The sequence below is a fragment of the Opisthocomus hoazin genome, chromosome 4 (assembly GCF_030867145.1).
Source record: "Opisthocomus hoazin isolate bOpiHoa1 chromosome 4, bOpiHoa1.hap1, whole genome shotgun sequence".
Taxonomy (NCBI): Eukaryota; Metazoa; Chordata; class Aves; order Opisthocomiformes; family Opisthocomidae; genus Opisthocomus; species Opisthocomus hoazin.
In genome coordinates this window covers 11,397,628-11,413,914 of record NC_134417.1, presented here as the reverse complement: position 1 = coordinate 11,413,914, position 16,287 = coordinate 11,397,628, and the positions used below count along the sequence as shown (strand labels likewise).

The following is a 16,287-nucleotide window of genomic DNA, read 5'->3' as shown; positions in this document are numbered from 1 at the left end:
AGATTTGAAATTAGTCTGGTGTATCTGCTATTTTAGATCTAGACTTAAAACAGTGTAGTAGACTGTATTTCTTCTGTGAAATAAATAACTCTGGAAACTTAGTGGGTGACTTCTTAAAGGGCATTAATGCTCTGCATACAAAAATTAGTTATTTGTTTCCTAAAGGTCATCTTTTTGGTGTTTTTTGGAAATCAGGGTAGCTGCGGTTGTCTAATCCTGACTCTTCTTTTCCTAAAGTATCAAAATCTAGTAGTCTTAAATTATAGCATCGTGGATTTAAAGCTTTTAAAAATATATAGAAGCTTTGACAATGGCTGTTATCCTCTGTTTGCTTTTAGCTCTATTAGAGGCTAGGGGTCTTCCTCCTCACCTGTTTGGCCCTCTTGGTCCTCGGATGTCGCAGCTCTTCCACAGGACAATTGGAAGTGGAGCTAGTAAGCAAAGTTTGTCTAATTTGACTTAATTCTTTCCACTTCCAGACTCGTAGAATTCAGCCACTAGTAAATTCTAATATTTGTATTAGCTTCACAGTTTAATACAGTATTTTACATGTTGGAGACTTGTATGTCATGATAGTGTTAGACCACTGGTCAACAATATTAATTTGCCTGCCTTCCTATAAGGAAGAGAAATTTGTTAGCCATATTTCTTCTCTTTTCTTTTTTGGGGCATCTTAATGTTCCACTCTAGGTGGGGAAGGGAGGGTTCTTGCCTTTTCACCCCTTACTTATTTTTTCTTTTGCATGATGGGCTGCTTAACAAAAGACCTCTCCAACCCCAATGGGTTTTTTGCTAGCTTTAAACGAGTGTTTAAGATAGCTTTAGAACTATTGGATGTCAGTTTTAAGGTGTGTTGCCTATAGTTTCAAAAGTGTCTTAGGTTTCAGACAGAAATTATTTTCTTTAGGCAGTGTGTCAATGAGAACATGGGTCTTCTTCCACTATGTCTGCGTTATGCAGCTGGATAAGATGATTGCCTTCTAGTCCAAGTCTGTTTGGCTCTCCTGGGAAGCCAAAAGGCAGCCTGCAACGCTGCCTGCCAAGAGGAGGATGGGGTCTCATGGATACTCCATGTACTGCTGTCTTACCCAGGGGGTGTTGAACTCCTTTGCTTTATAAAGGTGGAGTCGTGTAGGTTCTGGCACCCGCTGTAGGTTGGCAAGATGGCTGTGGTGAGCAGTGTGGTGGACTCCCTGTGCTGACCAGTCTGCACTGGAAAGACAGCCAAGAGTGAGATTTTGCCTCCCTTTCCTATTCCCCTTTTTATGACAGGGAAAGAAAGTGAAACTACAAATACAGAGGAAAACAAACTGTCTCTGGTATTCCACTCTGGCAGAAGTGTAGCATAACAGTTCCCTTGAACACTTATGTCTCCTAATACCCTCTTTCCTAATCTTTTTTTTTTTTCTGGATATCTAGGTTCTAAAGCCCAACAGCTTTTACAAGGTCTCCAAGCCACTGATGAAAGTCAGCAACTACAGGCAGTGATTGAGATGTGCCAGCTGTTGGTCATGGGAAATGAAGAAACATTAGGAGGGTTTCCAGTCAAGAGTGTTGTACCAGCTTTGGTAAAGAAGATATCTCATGTTTCTATTGGAGGATGTAATATTTCACTCAATATCTCGTTTAAATAAAATATTCTTAATTGATATTATTTATTTTTAACTATATATATGTATGTGTATCTATCTGTATATCTCACTGTTTGGTTTTGAGGGCATGTTTTGCTGATGTTTGTTAGTCCTGTTGAATCTTTAATAGCTCAAGAATTAGGTAGTGGCTCTCCTGAAACTTTTACCAAAATTCGAAGTCCTTAGTCAAAAGCCACAGTAGTGATTTTGTGCCCTTTATTTATGTTGACATCTAGATACTTTTTACTAAACTAACAATACCTTTTTTTATAAAAAACAGATAACATTGCTGCAGATGGAGCACAACTTTGACATTGTAAGTGTTTTGTAATGTTTAAGAAAATTTTTTAACTAGAAAAATGTATCATCTGAACTTAAAAAGAAATATCTGTATATTTAATAGATGAACCATGCATGTCGGGCCTTAACGTATATGATGGAAGCACTTCCCAGATCATCTGCTGTAGTTGTAGATGCAATTCCTGTCTTCTTGGAAAAGGTAAAACGAAATCATTAGTGTTGAACTAATCTGAGGGGGTTTTATCCTTTAACTTTAGGATATACTGTTAAGATAATGGTTTCTTTTCGTAGCTTACCAGATAATGAATAATGCATGAGAAGCTTTTAAAAACAGGTGGGCTTTTTGTTCACACCCCTACTGAAAGACATTCTCATTCACCGAGGAATTCTTCTTCGATTGGTGTTGTAAAGATACCGCATAATTATACAAACTAGCAACTCTTGGAGTAGCGATATAGCTGATCTAGCCTTAAATTGCCTAGTTTGATTACAGCTAGCAGGGCAGCTGCATTAGTGTATGTGTCTTGGTACAGGCTGACTGTCCAAATGTTAATGAAGATTATTATTTTCACAAACTGGTTTAGAAATTAATTTACAAGCCTTTTTTTATTTTGTAGCTGCAAGTTATTCAGTGCATTGATGTGGCAGAGCAGGCGCTTACAGCCCTGGAGATGTTATCACGCAGGCATAGTAAAGCCATTCTGCAGGCAGTAAGTAAAAAAGAAAGCACTTCTACCTCTGCTAGTTCTACATCGTGGTGATCTTCTGTGAAGATGAAATGTGAAAACAAGTTTCTGTGACTTCAGCAGTACTGAGTGGAAAATGTTGGTTTATTTTATTGTAGGGTGGGTTGGCAGACTGTTTGTTGTATCTGGAATTCTTCAGTATAAATGCACAGAGGAATGCACTAGCTATTGCTGCCAACTGCTGCCAGAGTATAACACCTGATGAGTTTCACTTTGTGGCGGACTCTTTGCCACTGCTTACACAAAGGTTAACCCATCAGGTAAGAAGCTATGATAAAATGGCAAGTTCTAATTTTGACCTTAAAGTAGTATAAAGTTGCCTCCAGATATCTAGTTCTTTTAGTGTGTATTATTTGCCTTTGCAATGTGATAATTGTCTTAAAGTTTCCATACTGTCAAGTTGGGATAGTCTAACGTGCATATAGACCTTTTTTTTTTTTTTTTTCTTCTCTAAATGTGCTGTAAGGATTCATGACAGCCCTATTAATTTTGTAAAATTAGGTAAATAAGGTACTTCAGTTTAGAACAAGAAGAATCATGGGTATGTAGTCCTTGCTTGTTGCCCATCAGCAAGAGGAAATCCGGTAGTATTACTATTCTTTTTTTGTAACAAATGAGTTGCAAGGTTCCCTCCCACTTCAAACTCAGTAAAGCCTCAGTTTCAATTTTTGTGGATTGTTTCTGATTTCACTCTTTGGGAGGGCTTACGGCTTTTTAAAAAGAAAGTTCTTGCTCTTGCACAATAGTTTGAAGTGATGAATCCTGAATCATGGGGCTCTTAAGATCTGCTTATCCTGCAATGCTTCTGTGCTCATAAATAAGCACTCACAATGACTGTTGCACCAAAAGAGATTTGGACATACTGCTTGGTTGGCAGATCCCTGTTAAAAAAGTGAAAAAGGAGAAATTGTTTTGTTCCTTAACAAATGCAATTAAATGGAAGCTTCCAGGTAATGTTTTTGTGTATTCTTGTGCTATTCTTAATTTTGCCAACATCATCTTGCTGAGAGACAACTTGAATCTTTGAGGCAGCTTCACAGAAGTCAAGTGTCAGCTTTAGATGGTGCTTTGGAAACAGGAAGCACCATTCTCAGCAGTAGTAGGGACAAGTACTGACTCCTGCTCTCTGAAGAGAAGCTACAGTCCACAAAAGTAAGATTTTGAGAAATTTTGAAGTGGAATTTTTCTGGGGGAAAAAAAAAATAAATCTTGAGTTAGCTTTTAACCAGATAGCTGAGATTGGAAGGGACATCTCATTTCTCTAGTCCTAATCCCCTGCTTAAGCAAGGTTAACAAGAGCAGATTGCCCAGGACCATGTCCAGCTGATTAATTGATTTATTTGAAACAAGCAAACAAAAAAACACCCCCAAAACAAAACTCCAAGGATGGAGACTTAGCTTCTCTGGGCAGCCTCTTCCAGTGTTCAGCCACCCTTACAGTAAAAGTGTTTTATTATGTTCAGATGAACTTTTTGAGTATTTCAACGAACTTTTAACTAGAACTATTTTTAGAGCAGTTTTTACTATCTTGGTGTCTTTGGATTTGCTGTCTTGGCTGCATTACATGATGTAAAAATCAGGCTTTGTGTAGTCTGTAGAACAGTAGTCTCACTCCTGCGTATTATCTATATCTCCTGTTGCTTTGGCTTTGTAGCTCTCTTCCCTTCTGTTTCCTCCTTGTAGAATCCAAAAAGGGTATTATTAGATCCATTTATTCATCTCCTAAAGGTCCCTAAACATATTTGTGTTGCAAGTGTCAGGTGTTTCCCAGGGAATATGACATATCAGGAGGTCAGTTTAGACTGTATCAAATTTAACTCGGAGCTATAACATTCTATAAGATGTGATTCAGCTGTCCTTTTTGGAGAAGTTTTATGAATGCTTCAAAATGACAGGATAATCTCGTGCAAGCTAAAATATTTTAATTCAAACAAATACTTAACTTTTTTCTATAATAGGACAAAAAGTCTGTTGAAAGCACTTGTCTCTGTTTTGCACGGCTAGTGGACAACTTCCAGCATGAGGAGGTAGGGATGTAGTTTTTTGGGCATGGATTTTTGTTTCCTGCTTCCCTCCCCGAGTTTCTCCTAAGGGCTTACCTTTTAAAGTCAGACTAACATTTTTAATTTTCTTCTTCCCTCGTGAAGAACTTGCTCCAGCAGGTTGCTTCGAAGGACTTGTTAACAAATATCCAGCAACTCTTGGTAGTGACACCTCCTATCCTGAGCTCAGGAATGTTCATCATGGTGGTGCGCATGTTTTCCTTAATGTGCTCCAATTGTCCTACACTTGCAGTCCAGCTTATGAAGCAAAGTGAGTTCTTGCTCTTTCATACTTTGGGGGACCTATTTAAGTTAATGCCTACAGTCAATATGAACTCTGCACTTGATTATTCATGTTCTCTTTTTTAGCTTTCTTACTAATGCTTCCCCTGGTATACAAAGTTTAGTTAATCTTGTTGAAAGCTCTTTTTTCCTGAGGGGTTTTTCTCCCCTTCCCTGTTGCTAGCTGCTGTCACTGGAGTACTCACCTACTTTTGAGTCTGTATTAGCTGCACAAATTACTCTCATTTCAACACAAGTTGAATAATTCTTTTCATCGTCTTTACCAGGTGGGGGAAATGTGATTTAAGGGTTTTTGCTAAGGGAAAACTTTAAGAGAAGTAACCACTGTGTAGCTGTGTTAGTTCTCAGTTGCTTTCTTCTTTTAATCTTGTAAATTCTGACTTGTCACTTCAACTGCCCTGTATGTTCCCATTTTCTTCTGTGCCCTGTATATTGAGTGATATTTCGCCCCTAGATGTTGCTTAAAGGAAAAAAGCCAAAAAACCCAAACAACAAAAAAAAACTCCCACCAAACAAAAACCCACAAACCCCAGCCCAGAGAACAAACACATTTCCTAGTGTTTGTAGAGGTGGCTTTTGTCTTACTGTCTACTGTCTGTTTGCTTAGAGTAGTGACTGCCTCTTCTGTGTAGTGTCTAACACAAAATGGAGTCCGTATTCTGATGTAGGCAATATCATAAATAATTTTATAGATATTGCAGAAACTCTTCACTTCCTCCTTTGTGGAGCCTCAAATGGGAGTTGTCAAGAACAAATTGACCTTGTTCCACGAAGTCCTCAAGAACTTTATGAGCTTACTTCCCTTATCTGGTAAGTTATGCAGACCTAGGTTTTGGGTCTGGTTGGTATGTTAAAATCCTCAACTTCTCTAAAATGAAAGCAAACAGTTTTCAGCTTAGATGGACTTTATTGTATACTTCTAGTAAACTACTGTTTTAATGTTCTTTACAGTGAACTGATGCCTTGCCTGCCGAAAGAGGGGATCTTCGCTGTTGATACTATGCTAAAAAAAGGAAATGCGCAAAATACAGATGGTGCAATATGGCAATGGCGAGATGACAGGGGTCTCTGGCATCCCTATAACAGGATTGATAGTCGAATAATAGAGGTAAGAATTACACACACTTGTGTAGTGATGTTTTATAAATATGCGTGTGGTTATATAGGGAATTGAGTGTTTTCTTCAAGGTTTTTGGAAGTATCAGCCTTGTTATTTCTGAGTAAGAAATACATAAGTTTCCTGAAACCTCCTGCTGTAATATTGCACTATTTTGTTATTCAGTAATGGACGAACTGCTCAATCACTGTTCTTAGGTTATTTCTGCCAAGCATTGTTTTTCCTACTGTTTTGCTCCTCTCATCACCTTTCATATAGCTTCCTATTTGTTAGGGGTTTCTTAATTTTAAACTCTTCCTTGTTTTTAGGCAGCTCATCAGGTTGGTGAGGATGAGATAAGCCTGTCTACACTTGGGCGTGTCTATACTATTGATTTTAACTCTATGCAGCAAATAAATGAGGATACTGGAACAGCACGTGCCATTCAGCGAAAACCAAACCCTTTAGCCAATACAAACACTAGTAAGTACAGTTTAGGAGACACCTGGTGTCTCTAGCTATGGCTAGCTTACGCTGGGTTATACAACAGGCTGCTACTTTGCAAATACATTTCTTGTGGTTTCTGTGGAACATCAAACTATTTGGATTTACATGAATGAAGACAACTTTACAAGATAAACTATTGAAAGGTGTCATTTTTAACATGTAAACTCTTTTCCTGACAGCTGAACATTCATTAAATTGGGGGGGAGCTGGAGGTGTTCGAGGCTTGGAATTTTTCTGAAACAGTTTTGTTCATACAGCTCTGCTATTTAATGAGAACTCTGTGAGGACTTCGTACTATAGTACAGAAATACATAAGAAAATTGAAGAAAAAAGGTTAGAGTCCTTGAAAGAGGATTTGTACATACACACTTGCTATCAGTTTGTCTTCTGGTTCTTAAACTACATCTTTTCAGTTCAAAAGCTTTAGAAACAAAGTAATCATCAGAGCACAGATGCAAAGTACTATGTGGTGATTTGTTGCACAATTTCTCACAGGTGGACATTCAGAATTGAAGAAGGATGATGCTCGAGCACAACTAATGAAAGAGGACCCGGAACTGGCAAAATCCTTCATCAAAACATTGTTTGGTGTTCTTTATGAAGTATATAGTTCCTCAGCTGGACCTGCTGTCAGACACAAGTGCCTTAGAGCAATTCTTAGGATAATTTATTTTGCGGATGCTGAACTTCTGAAGGATGTGTTGAAAAACCATGCTGTTTCAAGGTGGGTTTGTTAAGCATTGTGAATGAAGTGTAATTTTGAGCTTACAAGTCAAACTTGTGATTAGTTTTTTTTTAAATCATCTTTTTCAGGGGAAGACTGCTTTTAAATTTTTCTGTATTTATTTTCCAAAAGCTGAGGCTGCCAGCTCTTCGGGAATTTTTAGTATCTTACATTTTGCCGTAGGCGCCAACTCTAGGCGTTCTTATTAGAAACTTCGATTACCTGTATGGCTGTGTGTATTAGTAAGGTCTAGTATTAACTGTTTACTGTTTCCCTGATTTCTAAAACTTGCCCATAAACTTTTCTGAGGGCAAGATGACTTTTAAGGTAATACAGCGTGAACAATAACAAACTCATGGTATTCAACTGGTAAGTTCTATTCATGAAACCTCTCCTACATGATATAGCATACAGTTAGGGATTTAGATTAAAGGATACAATTAGAAAATAAACTGACTAGTTTTTCAAAGGCAGTACAAAGTTCCACAATACCATGTTCTTTAAAGGAAGGCGACTCTTTTTTCCTTTATGCCACATGTTAAAGCTTGGCTAAAGTGATTTAGGTGGGAAGAGGACTTTTCATGTCCTTTTATTTATAGCTTTTACAAAAGCACAATGAAATTTGTTTACTTTCAGTTTCCAGCACTCTATATGCAAGATGAATTGACTTGATTTTTTTTTAACTGCCAAAAAAGAAAAGACAAACCTAATTCTAATGAATTATCTGTTTTAGTCATATTGCCTCCATGCTGTCGAGTCAAGACCTTAAGATAGTAGTTGGAGCCCTGCAGATGGCAGAGATTTTAATGCAAAAGTTACCTGACATTTTTAGTGTTTACTTCAGAAGAGAAGGTAAATCTTGCTTTTTTTTTTTTCTCCCTTCACCTCCTTATTTAATATTTTAAAAGCATATGTGTGTGGAGAATCCCTATCCTTTAGTCCCCACTCCATCCCCCCAAGCTGTAAGAAGTTAATACTGTTCTTGAACAATAAAGGCAAATCCATGCAAGCTATTGTCATATGACTGGGGAGGAGCTGACCAAGACTCTGGAGGCAGCAAGCTTTTTCTTTCTGAATCTGAAACAAGTTTGTACAGGCTTACTAGATGCTGGTGAACTTATATTTAGACTGAAGATGGCTTACTGAAATTACATGGGTAGTCTTACTGGGCAAAACCGATGATCTTTGGCAGGACCTCTTTGTTATACTGGGGATTTTGGGCTGCCTTCAGCTACTGTTCATGCTGCTGTCATTTTGTTTGTTTGTTTTCAACTATGGAGGTGAAGTTTTTCAAGAAAGGGTTGAATTGCTTTTGAAACTTAGTATTTTTGGGTGAGGTAAGCCAGTGCTGCCATAGTCAAAACAGAGGTTCTAATAACAGATTTCTACCTTTTCAAACACCTCTGCCAAACCTTCATTCCCCCACAATCAAACCAATTCACCAAACAGAGATTTATTCTTTTGCAAAGGGGTGATGCACCAAGTGAAAAACTTAGCAGAGTCTGAGGCTTTGCTAACAAGCCCACCGAAAGTATGCACTAATGGATCAGGAACACTGGGTACCACTACAACGATAAGTACTGGAACAGCCACTGCTGCCAGTAATGCAGCTGCTGATTTGGGCTCTCCCAGCTTACAACACAGCCGGGAGGATTCTTTGGATCTGAGCCCACAGGGGTGAGTGCCCTGTTTGTTGTGAACAAACAATCTGGGGAGGGGGGTTGTTGGGGGGGCAGGGGGGAGGATGTTTTTGTACAAGTCTTGACTGATACAGGCTGTTAGAGTATCATCTGCATTTTGCTGTGATATTTTCTTCTAAGGAACTAAAATGGAGTGGTGTTGAAGCTATCAGTGGGTAGTTTTGATTCATTCTATGTGAAATGTTTAAAAAAAAAAAGACTAGTGACCTGATAGCTACAGTGTAATGATATGAAACAATACGAGCTCTTTGAGGAGAGGCTGAAGAATGCCAAGTGCAACAGCTGTAGTCTCATGTCACTCTTGAGGACAGAGTGATTCTTTCAGAGAAATGATAGCTGTGGTGCATGGTTCCTTTCTGCTGGAGACTGGAGGAAAAAGAAGTCATCCTGAAGTTATTTTTTTGGAATGCAACCATTTTGAACACTTGTAGAATTAATTAGAATTAATATCTCTTGTAGGAATGAATTATTTTAGTGTTACACAGTTTACCTTTATTTTAAAGGTGAAATGTTTGTCTTAATGTAGTGGCATAATAAGGAAACTCACCTTAAACCAGAACTGAAATATATGAACTTGGGAAGTGTAGGGCTTGGTGAGCAGAAACTCCATAAATTGTTGAAAAAGTGCTTTCTAGGCTTTAATAGGAGAGGCAGGTGAAATACCTGGTGTCTTTCGGTGTTTATTCAGTAGACGTTTGTGGATTTTTTTTCTTGCTTTTGAAGTGTATTAGAATAAATGAATAACCAGATGGTTACACAAATAAAACCATGAAAATTATGAGAAACCTTTATTCAGTGGCACTTCTGGCTGTATTTGGCTGCCCATAGTAGAAAGATGGCAGCAAGCAAAACCACTGCCTTCTGGTTGAAGTAGTCACTTTGTCCTTCCAATTAAATTAGAGTTGAGGCCCCTTTTCCCAGAGCTCGTTCTTCCCTTGTGTCCTCCTTGTTATGAGGTGGAGCCTATTTTTTTTTAATTGTTGAGGAAATAGCTGACAGATACCCATGGCAGATGGAAACATGTTACTTTATTTTTAAATTTGAACAGACGACTGAGTGATGTTCTAAAGAGAAAAAGACTGCCAAAACGAGGGCCAAGGAGACCAAAATACTCTCCTCCAAGAGATGATGACAAAGTAGACAATCAAGGTAAATCATTCTTAAGATGTGATACTTCATCTCCTTTTAAATTTAAAAGTAAGCTTATAGGCTGTCAAAAGTGCTAGCTGTAATAAACCTGCCGGTTCTCTTAATTTTGTCTCTTGCTTCCTTCAGCTAAAAGCCCTACAACTACTCAATCTCCTAAATCTTCCTTCTTGGCAAGTTTAAATCCTAAAACATGGGGAAGATTAAGCACACAGTCCAACAGTAATAATATTGAACCAACACGAACAGCAGGAGTAAGTGGTCTTGCAAGGGCTGCTTCCAAGGATACCATTTCCAATAACAGGTACCCACAAAAAAAAAAATTCAAAATACTTCTAATATGGTATTGACTTTGAGGGGCAGCTACTTTCTTATGATAAGCTATCAGATAATTAAGTAGCACCTATCAAAGAAGTGTGAGCTTAACACCTGTTAAAATAACTCTGGAAGAAGAATCAAGAAATTTAAGGTAGAGAAAATAAGCTCTTAATAGTTTAAAGTAGCATGATGGGGGAAAAACTGGGGAATTGGAAAGAATGGTGTAAGAAGTAACCTGTAGAGAATAGACCTTTACTGTGTTGGGGTAAGAGGGAAGGGTTTTTGTCTGTGACTGCTGTTAAACATGGGGAAAATGATACTGTGGCTGTTTGCTTGTAACATTGGAGTGTGCAATGCAAAGTGTGGCCGAATGCCTTTTGTGTGCTTCTTTACAGAGAAAAAATTAAGGGCTGGATTAAGGAGCAAGCTCATAAATTTGTAGAACGTTACTTTAGTTCTGAAAACATGGATGGAAGTAATCCTGCACTAAATGTATTACAGAGACTTTGCACTGCAACTGAACAACTCAACCTCCAGGTTAGAAATGGCAAACTTACTTGGAGTAGGGGTGGGAATGGAAGCCGTAGAAGTATTTGGGAGGAAGCTAGAGGAAAGCTGTCCATTTTAGACAGTATGGGCATTATTTAAGCGTAGTTTTTGTTATCTTAATTGATGATACAGTGTTTCTTAACTTGCAGTGGTTTGCTGAAGACTTTTTTAGAATAGGTATATAAGCTCTGGCATGTACCATTTATGATAAAAGCCTAGTATTAATAAGGACATTTTTTGTTCCTAGCAATGTGTCACTTACGTAGTATTTTATTTTAGGTTTTAAAATTCTGCAATTAAGTTGGGGATTGACTTCATACCTATGGAAGAACACAGTTTGCAATAAGAACTTTGGGGTGTGGGGGGAGGACAATAGGGCAGTAGCATTTAGTTGAAAGAACAGAAGAAATACAGATTGGGCTGAATGTACTGGCATGTCAAGAACTCAAGCCTTGCTTCTCAGGCAGTTGTGGTCCTTGATAGATGGTCTAAACCAGTAACTACTAAAGTAGGTAAACGACTGTGTTCTGTGCTTTGATCTAAGCAAGCATTAAAATGTGAAACTTTTTCCTCCTCCTCTCTCCCACACAGAGAACATGTGAAATATGTACCAACCTGAATTGTTTTTCTGTTGTGTGGTGAGACGAACACAACCCTTGTGTTTGGAGCTTATCTTTACATTGTATGAGACAGAAGTGGGACCTTGCGTTTCTCTTAAAACAAGGAAAATGTGGACGTTGCCTGTAATGTCTCCTCTTGAATATAGAAATTGCTTATCCTCAGATTATTTGCCCTGTCATTGCTTGTGTTGAGTTACTGTACACTCAAGACTTTACCTGTTTCACCTTCCTTTAGAGCTGTTCTGTGCAGCAGGAGGAAAAATAGTATTTCTTAAGCCCTTAATACCTGGGTAGTAAAATACTATCTTCGTATTTTTCAGGTGGATGGTGGAACAGAGTGCCTTGTAGAAATCCGTAGCATTGTCTCGGAGTCTGACGTGTCCTCATTTGAAATCCAGCATAGTGGGTTTGTTAAACAACTGCTGCTTTATTTGACATCTAAAAGTGAGAAAGATGCTGTAAGCAGGGATATCAGATTGAAAAGATTTCTTCATGTATTTTTTTCTTCTCCAGTAAGTTTATTGTTTTGTCATTCTTAGTAGTCTTTATCTCAAATTGTACTTATCTTACCATCTGAGAGGTTCAGCAATGACCTTGACTTGAAGGAACGTTTTGTTTATACCTAAGCTGTATTAACACTACAACTTTCACGTGGTTCTAAGTTATAAACTTCTTAGAATACCCTGTAATTACAGAAAATTGCGCATATGACTGGGGAAAAAAATTTTGAAAGTTGCCTGTTGACTGAGTCTTGAACAACTTAAGTTGCTGCTGACTTTTAAGTTGATATGGAAAGACTATGGATAGTAATTTATTCACTTGTTCTCTTTAGTCCTAAATACTTCAAGAAACTAGATTGTCCTATCTGAAGTGGAAGAGAGGAAAGTAGGTAACTACAGCTTCCATAAAGCTTACTGCTTGTGGTTAAGGCTGAATGCTGAAAATCTGTAGGGCCTATTCAGTTGAAGTCAGGAGAGAAAAGTGTGTTCTTTGAAACAGGTCTTTCATAAACTTTTTGTGTCAGGTAGTCATCCACATACTGCTGCTACTTGAAGTGAGAGCAGTGATTCCTAATTTCCTGTCTGTATCTTTTCTGTTCTCCTCCCCCATTTTTTTTTAAACAATTTGTGGTATAAATTGTTTAAGATGGATTAAATCAAGCACATAACTAAAAGGCTGGAATGTATTTCAGCTTCCTGGAGAAGAACCCCTTGGAAGATTAGAGCCATTAGAAAATGCACCTTTGTTGGCGTTGGTCCATAAAATGAACAATTGCCTCAGTCAGATGGAACAGTTTCCTGTCAAAGTGCATGACTTCCCTAGTGGAAATGGAACAGGGAGCAGGTAAGAATTAATGCTCAGGTAACAGTTTTGTTGGAAGCTTTTTTTTTTTCCAAAACTTGTTTCAAAGCTAGAAGTTCCAAGACATAATGGAAACTTCTGACCCTATTAAAGACAAAAGCAAAGACACAGTTGGCTTTTTTGTTCAGGGGAAGACTGAATATTTAACCAAATGTTTTCTTACCATCTTGAAACTTCTGTCACTTAGATTGCGGGTGTATGTGTAATTTTAAATGTAATCTCTAAGCTTTAAAAATTCATGTCTTCCTCGTCCCCATGTAACACTGGGAAGAAATAATCTGTTTATTGCTGAGACACTGATATTTTTTTAGTGAAGTAATTAAACTACTGAGAGTTTATATTACACCAGTAAACTTTGTTATTCAGCTAGGTTCTGTTCTCTAGGATGAGAGTGGATTAAATAGTAACTGTTGGCTGTCAGCATAGTTTAAACTAACTGTAGATCCGCCCTGTGTCTTGAGGTGACATTTGGAATCCAACTTATTTGTGTTTTAAGTAAGGCATTAAAGTAACAAATCTGAGTGACTGAAGATCTGTTCCTACAATTTATTTTCTGTTGTGTTCTTTAACAAATCAACACTGTTTTTCATTCAGTGTATAGTAGTTAAGAAGTATTTCAGTAAGCTGCATGTAAGTTTTGAAAGTATTTTGTGGTGTTGGCTAAAAGCTCAATTTGGTTATGTATTCTTGTGACTATATAGAAATTAGGAGGGGAAGAGCTTTGAAAATTGTTTTTTGAAAACTGTTCTTGAAAGTCTGAAATGCCAGAATTTCTCTCGCAGGTAGTAAGGTAGTGTGGATCATCTTGTCACTAATTGTGACACAACATCCATTATAGTAGATATGTTAGAGCCTCACACTATAGCATTAATCTAACTTACGTTAAAATTCAATACTTGTTTTTTGTGTAACTGTTAAAATCCATGGGAATGAATGCAATACACAGATTTCTAATACTTGAAGGAATTAATTGTCTTGATACTGGCTTTTGCAAATAGTGTGTGCTCTGTAGTCTTACAATGCTTCCTAATATGCACCATTCCTGTAAAAAGTGGGATAACTACAAAAGTTACGAAGCTGCTTATCATAGAAGCGAAATTCTGCGATTCTTTTTGAATGGAAGTTAAACATGGGAATTCAGACTACTGTGACATTGGCTGCTAGTCTTACTGTGGATTACATCAATGAGGATTTTGAGGCATGAAGATTTGGTAGTCTTTCACTAGCACCTGGAAATAGAAGCAGCCCAAGATAAGATGTTTGCATATAGAAACAGCTAGCTTGGGTATTGATAGTTAGGTGAGATCGAACATGTATACAAACTACATACACTTGGCAAGAAAAAGCAGAAAGGTTTTCAGGCTGTGTCTTTAGGTCCTTTTAAAAAAATGTATGAATGGATACTTGTGTTTTCTGCCCCCGATTCTGATCCTTATTGCACTGAAAGTAAACGTTGCTCTAAATCTCACATGGCATCAGGTGACCACCGAACAACTTCAGACCTCGGAGATGGTCAGTGGAGGCCATATTGTAATCAGACCTGGACTTTCTCGTAATTCATGTAGTTTCCATTGGAAATCAGATTTGGCTTCTGGTGTTCTTGTAGAATAAAATTTTTAATCTGATTTTTCATATGTTAATAGCTTATTTTTAGAGAAATAGGCTGAGAAATAATGCTCTGAACAAGTGAATTAATAAATGCATGTATGAGCCTATTTTAATGCATTTTTAATGCAATTATGGTTATTAGATTCTTTGTGTAGCAACTTTTTTCACAAATTATTTTGAGTTTTTCTCTTAACAGAGGATCCCAAGCTTTAAAATTCTTCAATACACATCAACTAAAATGCCAGCTGCAAAGGCATCCAGACTGTGCTAATGTGAAACAGTGGAAAGGTGGACCTGTGAAGATTGATCCTTTGGCTTTGGTACAAGCCATTGAAAGATACCTTGTAGTTAGAGGTATATGTGTGTGTATGTATGTATGTATTATGTAGTCACATATGTTTTGTTTCTTGGCATAGTCGCTACTGTCAAGTAGTGCAGAGTCTGTTTAAAAAAAAACCACCACCACAACCTGTGAGGATTGTAGTGAAGACAAATGGGAGGGTACCCATAAATATATCTTGCTCTTAGGGGAGAAGGCTAAGGCTTCAGAGAATCTTCTATTTTTCTGGGACAGGCTTTTTCCTGTTACAAACAGTTCCGTCTAAATACTATAATATATAAAGTATAATTTAGTTGACTGTCAGATTGGCTGTAACTTTGCATTTTTGATGTCAGGTGTTGATACTGAAATTTGTTCCAACACATCTGAACCTTACTTTTTTAACTGACATATTTTGGAACTGCCTTAAACAGTGGAGTTTCTGAAAGTCAGGGTACAAAAGTGTTGCTACATTTCATTTAAAAACAAATGAGGATGTCTTTCTCCTCTCTTTCCTCAGGCTATGGAAGAGTTAGAGAAGATGACGAGGATAGTGATGATGATGGGTCAGATGAAGAAATAGACGAATCTTTGGTAAGCTTTTGCTCTGGGCGTGCGAGGAGGGGGAGAGGCTTAAAGAAAAGCTAGCAACAAGTTTCTTGTGTTGTTTTTTTGTTTTTGTTCAGGCTGCTCAATTCTTAAATTCAGGGAATGTGAGACACAGACTGCAATTTTACATTGGCGATCACTTGCTGCCATACAATATGACTGTGTATCAGGCAGTTAGACAGTACAGTTTGCAAGCTGAGGAGGAGAGGGAGTCTACAGATGATGAAAGCAACCCATTAGGAAGAGCTGGGATTTGGACAAAAACACATACCATTTGGTAAGTTGGCTAGACAAATCAGGGGACAACTTCTCCAGTTTCGTAGGTGTATATACATAAAGAAAATTGGAATATAGCTGTCGTATCCTGTCCTGTGTCCCCGTCACCCCCACCAAACTGTGAAGCTTTGAATTTCCCGATGTGCTTGAAGTACTCAAATCTTAGTAAGAATTGAGTGTTAGCTACTGATGTTCTTTCTAGTTCTGAGCGAAGCTAATCAACAAGAAATGGGGAATCTTAAATGACGCCTTCTAGATGGAGGAAACTAATTCTTGGTGTTAATAACTAATCACAAACAATAGAGAAAGTGCATGTAGTCTACCAATAATGGTAATGGTCTGCAAGGAACAGAACTGACCTCTGACTGCCAAACATTTTAACATTCAGCAGTGTCTTTTTTCTAATATTTAAATGTGTTATGCAAAAGCAC

General features: G+C 37.8%; 1 protein-coding gene across 6 annotated transcripts in view; it reads left to right on the top strand.

The window, feature by feature from the left end:
* TRIP12 (thyroid hormone receptor interactor 12) overlaps positions 1-16,287 on the top strand; it is an 81,808-nt gene that overhangs the window by 49,762 nt on the left and 15,759 nt on the right. For 3 of the 6 annotated variants that reach the window (XM_075417960.1, XM_075417956.1, XM_075417957.1), the window contains 22 exons: positions 339-434; positions 1,420-1,568; positions 1,912-1,947; positions 2,035-2,130; positions 2,549-2,641; positions 2,776-2,937; positions 4,636-4,704; positions 4,825-4,990; positions 5,715-5,832; positions 5,974-6,130; positions 6,448-6,601; positions 7,121-7,349; positions 8,083-8,201; positions 8,819-9,026; positions 10,098-10,198; positions 10,325-10,499; positions 10,909-11,050; positions 12,003-12,194; positions 12,875-13,026; positions 14,834-15,006; positions 15,492-15,565; positions 15,658-15,857. In XM_075417960.1, coding sequence (XP_075274075.1) covers positions 339-434; positions 1,420-1,568; positions 1,912-1,947; positions 2,035-2,130; positions 2,549-2,641; positions 2,776-2,937; positions 4,636-4,704; positions 4,825-4,990; positions 5,715-5,832; positions 5,974-6,130; positions 6,448-6,601; positions 7,121-7,349; positions 8,083-8,201; positions 8,819-9,026; positions 10,098-10,198; positions 10,325-10,499; positions 10,909-11,050; positions 12,003-12,194; positions 12,875-13,026; positions 14,834-15,006; positions 15,492-15,565; positions 15,658-15,857 — 3,061 coding nt within the window. The remainder of the gene's footprint in view (positions 1-338; positions 435-1,419; positions 1,569-1,911; positions 1,948-2,034; positions 2,131-2,548; positions 2,642-2,775; positions 2,938-4,635; positions 4,705-4,824; positions 4,991-5,714; positions 5,833-5,973; positions 6,131-6,447; positions 6,602-7,120; positions 7,350-8,082; positions 8,202-8,818; positions 9,027-10,097; positions 10,199-10,324; positions 10,500-10,908; positions 11,051-12,002; positions 12,195-12,874; positions 13,027-14,833; positions 15,007-15,491; positions 15,566-15,657; positions 15,858-16,287) is intronic. The other 3 variants (XM_075417961.1, XM_075417958.1, XM_075417959.1) reach the window with 2 other exon arrangements.